The following is a 7,664-nucleotide window of genomic DNA, read 5'->3' on the forward strand; positions in this document are numbered from 1 at the left end:
ATTACATGACAAACACTGCCCGTTTCTGCATAATTCAAGCAGGCAACGGGCCCCGTCGAATCTTTTTAAAAATGGTGGGTGGGGAAGTGAAACTAATGCGTGATAGTGAGAAGGACAGATGTAATGGCCTTTTCCCCCCTCGATCTGTCCAACTTATCGCCTCTAAAATGTAAATAAAACACTAAACAGTTGTCAAACCTTAGAAGTAAACAGCGGTTTTGAGAATGATCGCATGCGACACACCAAGACGTAACGGAGGGTCAGTTCTCTCAACTCCAATACTATAGAGCCATTACCATGTCCACCAACACTCGGGTGTGAACTAGGTTTCTATCCGATTGAAGTTAGTGTCATTAGTCCTCTTTGTAGCCTCGTTTGGGCACATTTGTACAGAATGGGCGTGGGTTTACATTACCGTTATTTTCCAGACCATTTAAAGATGTTTACCTCAAGATGGGGGAAAATTAGCTAACTAGACTACTCGTAAACATCTTGTCACCTTGGTAAGCAACTCATGTAGCTCTGACCTTGTGTTTTAGGTTATTGTCCTGCTGAAAAGGTGAATATGTCTTCCAGTGTGTTGGAAAGCAGACTGAACCAGGTGTACCACCAGGCATTTGCCTCTGCTTAGCGCTATTCCATTCCCCCCCACCCATTTAGTTACTGGGTGCATTGATACACCAGCCAAAGTGTAATTAACTTCAATGCTCAAAGGGATATTCTTACCCATCTACTAATTGGTGCCCTTCATGGCAAGGCATTGGAAAACTACCCTGTATACGTAAGCAATAAGGCCCGAGGGGGTGTGGTATCTGGCCAATATAGTCAAGCTACAAAGATGAGTGCCTGGAAACAGACTGTAGCATATTGGCCATATACCACAAACTCAAGGTGACTTATTGCTGTTATGAGCTGGTTCCCAATGTAATTAGAGCAGTAAAAATACATGTCAAATCAAATTTTATTGGTCACAGTTAGCAGGTGTTGTGAATAGCAAAACGCTTATGTATCTAGAGCCGACAGTGCAGCAGTATCTAACAATTCCTCAACAAAACCCAATACACACAATCTAGTAAATGAATGAGAATATATAAGTACAAAATATGGATGAACGGTAAGAGCAGTTAAAATGCAATAGATTGTAAAGAATACAGTATATACATATGAGATGAGTAGTGTGAAATGTGGCATTAAAGTGACTTGTGTTCCACTTAAAGTGGCCAATAATACCAAGTCGGTAGGTAGGCAGCCACCTCTGCTAGTGATGGCTGTTCAACAATGACAGCCTTGAGAAACTGTTTTTCAAGCACTCATGCACCTCACCTTCAGGATAGAAGCGGGGTGAACAGGTAGTGGCTCGGGTGGTTATTGTCCTTCATGATCTTTTTTGCCTTCCTGTGACATCGGGTGTTGTGTGTGTCCTGGAGGGCAGGTAGTTTGCCCCCAGTGATGAAGTATTTATATCATAGGACAGTCCTGAAGCATATGTACAGTGTGCATTAAAACTGCACTATAACAAAATCCTAAGTGTAATTGACCACCAACAAATACCATTCAAAAAGTCAACAGCAGAGTAAAATAAAAACTAGGGAGGCGCCTCTTTTCATAGCCGCGTTGTAGAAAGGGTATGGTTAAAGTAAAAATCTTGCGCAAGTACCTCAGATGTTACGCAAAGAAAATATATAAAGTAACTAAAGGCATCAATGCCAGAATGTTGAGTGAGAAGCACAGGCGTCGCCTGAAGGATTTCACCAGTACATTCAGTCAATCCTCCCCTGAGGGTTCATTTTCCTTTTGTTCTGTGACCTCATCATCTTCTGTGACATCATCATCTTCATCAGTGACATCATCTTCTGTGTCATCATAATCATCATCTTCTGTGACATCATCATCTGTGACAGACCTGGGTGTGAAAACACTGTTGGTACTGGGGGCATCAGATTCTTCTAGTCCCTCAAAATTGTCATCGGCACCAAGCGCAATCTCTCGCAGGTCCTCTAGACTTTCCGGACTCTTTCCAGTTAACCTCTGAGAATAGATAACAGAATATTAGCTTTGAACGTCGCACACTACCTTACATTTAAAAGCATCCACCATAGACCTTAAATGAGATGGAAACTAAAAGGAGTTTGTGGCCATCAATGTCCCAGCTCTTACCTCTATCATGTCAGCCATGTGCTGTACATGTTGGACCAGTTCCTGAAGCTCATCATTCTCAGTCTTCAGTTGGGCTATCTGCTCATCCTTGGCCTCGATGCCTTTGTGCAACTGCGCAAACAAGGTAATAAAGTCACTCAATGTGGCAGACTCATTTTTTAAATAAAAAAACATTTTTTTAAGGTAGCTTCAGACTTTACCATCCACTAAAATGTTAAACGTTATCAGCTCAAGGTCAATGGCTAAAATACCACTATGCTCCAAGGCCCCAAAAGACAACATGGGGCAGAATTCCACGAGATTAATGGTTTCAGAGATATGGATAGTTCAGACCAACACCCATTGTTCCAGCTGGAGTGTTGCCAGAGACCATGTGATTGACTCATTTTGAACCGTGGGAACAGGACAAGTTCATTAAACATTAGTCAGCAGCCTTCAGTGATTAACTGACCTCCTCATTCTCCTGGAGCACGTTGTAGAGAGCTTTACGTCTCTCCTCGGCTACCTCTTTCCAGTAGGAAGAGGGAGGAGTTTCTGAAACAGGGGGGATAGGCTATTTCAATTAAACTACTGGACAATAAATAAAATGAAGACATTCAGCTCTGGGATGACGATAACGGACATTATACATGTAGACAAAATGTGAGCCAAGTCCATGTTGATGAAACATCATTGGGATAAATGAGCTAACCATAACGATCAACCATAAAAACTATTTGTCCTTGTAACACCTTGAATAACAACATACCTTTGACCATTAGCGCGTAGGTCTCCTTGGTAACGCAGTCAGGTCGATTGTCATTCTCTGCTTTTGGTGATGCGACAGCAACTTCAGCCTTCACCCTCTTTGAGCCCGTCACTTGTTCTGCGTTCCACCATTTCCTTTTGAAAGCCACCTTTCCTGTCTGAACACATGTAAACCTATAATTACTTGACCTGCACGTCAGTGGTAGGTGGTAGACATTTGACCAAAAACACTTTATAGTTAACCATGTATAGCAATGTCGGTGACAAACTCCAATTGCATACCGGTATTACTTTGCCTAGGTTTGTATTGCCTGCAGAAGGCTGGAGGACTTGCAGGGTTTTCCTTGTGGGTCCCATGGTCTTGAATGGATCCAGCCAACAACAAGAAAGCTGTAAAATAAAATGCATATAAAGTCACATCCACATTCAAATGAATAGTTACATGTGAAAAGTTGTACAGTTTGGCATTTAAAGTAATTAATAAAACTGTCAGCATTCATGTGATTACACGCAAAACAGGCATTAGTTACACACACCCCCCCCCACCCTTGAGAAACCATTAAGGTACAACATTGGTGGGAAACAACCCAATCTGCACTCCCTGACCCATGTATTGTGAGCATTCACCTGGGCATAGTGCCATTCAACTGCTCTTACTCCGGTTACACTCGTGATTGTCATTGTGGGATGGCAAAATAAGTGAAGTGACTGAATGGCTCTACGCACCTGACTGAAGGTTCAAATGTTACTCAAAATCATTTCCAGTACTACAGATGTGCTTGATTGAACTACTGTTGCAACAGAACCAATTGAAAGTCCAAACCCAGTCGGCCTGGCACTCCAGACAGGCTAACGCAAACTCAGTCCTGGAAAGATCAAGTAGTATTTGAACCCATGTCTGGTATCCAACTGACTGGCAGGCAACGGAAAGGGGCAGGTCCATCCTGCTCGGAGCACCATTGATGGGGCGACTGCCTTATATTCCCACGGGCAGCGATTGGCCTTCAGTCATCATCCTCCTCGCTGACATTCTTGAACAAATAATTACCGTGGGAACTGTTCTCAAAAAGCTCATCATGGACAACTACAAGTTAGTGCAAACAAACCAAAGCAAGTTAAGTTGAGGCAGACGTCAAATTGGGAAAATATTGAGTTAATGCCAAGGTGTGCACGAGTAGACAATAATTAGTTTGAAGGATGTGAGGTCACTGTTCAAGGCCCGTTAACCACTTGTAAGGTCTCGTCATACAAAAGGGTTTGTGCCTTGCACATAATACTTTGTTAACTTAGCATTAGAGCAAGCATGCAGCAGACTCAGGTAATATTGGCTGACAAGCAGACTGTGGCTATGAAATTGAAAGCACAGAATCTGCTAGAATATCATTTTATGCTGTAGCGTTGACCTCCCTTTCACTGGAACTAAGGGGCCTATATTGAACCATGTAAAACAGGCCAAGACCTTAATGGAGGAATTATATTTTAAAGTCGGCACTGCGCAGTCGGGCAAGTAGGGTTCTCCTGGCATCCGCCAAACCCAGTCATCTGTCAGACTGCCAGATGGTGAAGCGTGATTCACCACTCCAGAGAAGACACCTCTCCAGCCAAAGTTTGGCATTGCGCATGGTGTTCTTAGTCTTTAGGAAACCCATTTTATGAAGCTCCCGATAAAGTTGCTTAGAGGCAGTTGGAACTCGGTAGTGAGTGTTGCACAGGAAAGATGATTTTTATATATATATATATATTTTTTTTTTTAACACGCTTCAGCACTCAGAGTTCCCGTTCTGAGAGCTTGTGGCCTACCACTTCAGTTGTTGCCCCTAGGTGGTTCCACTACACAATAACAGCACTTAGTTGACCGGGGGAAGCTCTAGCAGGGCAGAAAATTGACAAACTGACTTGTTGGAAAAGTGGCATCCTATGACAGTGCCACGGTGAAAGCCAGATTGTCTATGGAGATTGCATGGCTGTGCGCTCCATGTTATGCACCTGTAAGCAGCAGGAGTGGCTGAAATAGCCCAACCCACTAATTTGATAGGGTTTCCACATACAAAAGTGTCACCCAAAATTGACATGGTAAATTATACAATGGGTTGAGTGAAATTACTTTTTTTTTTTTTTTTTTACCTCAGATTGGTGATGTTAATATAGAAGTCCGTTGCTTTAAACAGATTTTGCATCTTTGGTCTAATCATACTTGCCTGTCCTCACACCTCGATCAGACAGTCATTGGAAATTAATGTACTTCTGGTGTACCAAAAAAACGCAAGGACACGGTCTGATCAAGGCTTTCGAAGGCAGCTACGAAATTCAAACCTCAGCGGGGGGTGCTCTTTATTAAAGCCGCTGGCCACAAACAAATGGATATTTGGCAGTCAAGAAATCACTGAAATAAGAGCCAACTCATTTACCCATTTAGGCCTAAATGTGGAGATAATTCGTTGAAATGATCCAGTCAAGTGTTAAGTTTACCTTTTCGTATTGGCCCACAAGGAGCTGAGCTGCCATAAGGCTACTACAGGTTATTTTATCGACAGGTATATTTAGTATACCCAAGCTCATTGTGGGTTGCGCAAATGGCAAATGTAGCAGCAGTGAATTGGCCTATTACCATACGCCAATTTGAGTGATTAATCTGCGAGCCTATTGATCACAGTAAAACAAGCTCATCAACTACAACATGGAGTGATCGCTTGGTAAATGTTGATGAGTGAGCCGTTTAAGGTACTAACAGAGTCATTTTTATGCATAGTCTTCAACATATGGATTACGGTCATTTTATACCAGTGTTTTGAAGCTATGCCATTTCAAAAATACATAACAGGAAGCAGCAACATTTTCTACTTGAGGAATATTTAAAATTAATTTGTATAAGCGATTAAAAAAAAAACGTGCTGTGATTTAATTATTTTGTCCTGATAGTAACAAACCATGTTATTGTCAGAATGGACTTTAGACGTTGTGACCAAAAGACGATCACTATATTGAGATTCCCCTTTGAACTAAATTAAAGCAAAAACACTGATTGCTCAGCATTAGACCTGAATCCACTGTTTTAACGTTAGATTAGCTTTTTTTTAAAGCTTTTTTACATTTTATTGTTACAAGTCCAACGATCTAACCACTAGGCTACCTGCCGCTTTTACCTTGAATTACTTAGGATTCCCAGGTTTAACATTTCCTAATGGAGAAAGTCTTAAAAAGTCGATTTACTACGGTTGAAACAGTGGCTTGAGAAGGACAAAATAATATCGTTAGAATGCAGACGAGAATGTCTTGATACGGGAAGAGTGTGCTATAAATGGTTATTTAACATTAACAATAGAAAGAAGCCGCCAAAAATGCATTGAGGTGGCTGGCATGGTCAGACCAGAGGTGAAAGTCAACTGAATCTTTGGTATGACCAGGTTTTGGGTAAATGGCAACTGGCTAAATAGTTAATATAATCTTATTTCTTTCTCAAAAAGAACGTGAACCAAATTAGTAAAGTAGAAAACAAAATAATTTCAGTAGGGCATAATCTGGTACAGTAACGTAAACTACAGCCAAGATAACATTCAAATTCTTAAAAAATAAACAACCCGCTATCCTAGGTGTGAAACACTCACTGACTTGAGAATATTTGACTTTTGAGTGAAATTAAACAGTTTGGAAAACCATATAATAATGTAACTTACTGTTTTGGAAGCTTCCGCGAGTGTTATAGCGAAGATATCTTTGCTTCTTTAATTCTCCGAGTCACGTTTCTTTCTCGCCACCTCGCGCCAGGAGCTTAAATATCCTGTTAAATCACGTGACACATGTGATTCTTCTTCCGGATTTAGTCAATTCTTCAAAATAAGAATTTTGGCATGACCTCTGTTGTCCAGCACATAAGAACCAAGCATACCCGAGATCGTTCAACTTTATGATACAAGTACCAAACTTGGTACACTAATTCATGATCGGGTGATTCTGCAACTTCTGGCACTTTGGCAGTGCAAACTTTCAGAAATTAAAACTTATTCAAACACCGTTTTACCAGTATTGTACTTGTTTTTGATTTGCCTAGAAACAATATCTGATAATGGCTGCGATCGTACTATTCCAGAATGTATATATTTTTGTCATTTTTCCCAGACAGCCATAGACAAATGTAATTTCCATCACGTCATTAAACATCCATTTTAGTTGAAAATGAAATAATCATACAATTGATTTATAACGGATTTCTTATACATTTGTACATGAACTTCTATTGAATATTATTTAAGTGACTTTTAAGGTTTTCCTAATATGAATAATTCAACCCGATGCCTTAATGTATAATCTTGCCTTGGTGACATCTGAAAACATTTATTTATCAGGAAAAATAAGATATTTCCACCCAACCTTTTTGTGAGATTATGACAACAACCATATGATTTCCATATCTAAAACAAATGAATATATGTAAATTGTACATAATATACTCATTTACCTCAAAAATATGGGTTGTGATGGAAATGACAAGGTGTGGTGGAAATTACATCTATGTAAAAAATAAAAAATAAAGTATGAAAACAATATTTTATTGCAAACCTTTTGAACAACAAGCATTGTTAAACATTTGATTAATATAATACCAAGTAAGATTCCAAAACACTGGAACTAGCACCTTTTAAACAAGAGAACAATGTGTTGTCCTTGACTACACTTAGATGCTACAAATGTAAATTCTAGCACATATATAGAGGGAAGAGTTAATTGAGAGTCACACATGTTTTATTTAATATATGATTTTA

The 7,664-nt window shown here is 40.0% G+C and overlaps 1 protein-coding gene across 1 annotated transcript; it reads right to left on the bottom strand.

Annotated features, from left to right (window-relative positions):
- Positions 1 to 943: 943 nt before the first annotated feature.
- On the bottom strand, positions 944 to 6,665 carry LOC124043189 (geminin-like). Its single transcript, XM_046361479.1, has 6 exons — positions 6,579 to 6,665; positions 3,187 to 3,294; positions 2,906 to 3,062; positions 2,609 to 2,691; positions 2,158 to 2,268; positions 944 to 2,028 (listed from the first exon to the last, which is right to left on the bottom strand). The coding sequence occupies exons 2-6, from the start codon at positions 3,259 to 3,261 to the stop codon at positions 1,765 to 1,767; spliced, it is 690 nt and encodes a 229-aa protein (XP_046217435.1). The 5' UTR covers positions 3,262 to 3,294; positions 6,579 to 6,665; the 3' UTR covers positions 944 to 1,764.
- Positions 6,666 to 7,664: the final 999 nt, after the last annotated feature.

This window comes from Oncorhynchus gorbuscha, linkage group LG09 (genome assembly GCF_021184085.1).
Source record: "Oncorhynchus gorbuscha isolate QuinsamMale2020 ecotype Even-year linkage group LG09, OgorEven_v1.0, whole genome shotgun sequence".
Lineage (NCBI taxonomy): Eukaryota > Metazoa > Chordata > Actinopteri > Salmoniformes > Salmonidae > Oncorhynchus > Oncorhynchus gorbuscha.

What these genes read in the sequence shown, in the direction of transcription:
- LOC124043189 (XM_046361479.1), bottom strand. Translation starts at nt 3,261, where the DNA reads ATGGGACCCACAAGGAAAACCCTGCAAGTCCTCCAGCCTTCTGCAGGC. An exon ending in CTACGCGCTAATGGTCAAAG is followed by an intron (nt 2,692 to 2,905) that starts GTATGTTGTTAT and finishes CCCCTGTTTCAG; the next exon opens with AAACTCCTCCCTCTTCCTAC. An exon ending in TGCTCCAGGAGAATGAGGAG is followed by an intron (nt 2,269 to 2,608) that starts GTCAGTTAATCA and finishes TTGTTTGCGCAG; the next exon opens with TTGCACAAAGGCATCGAGGC.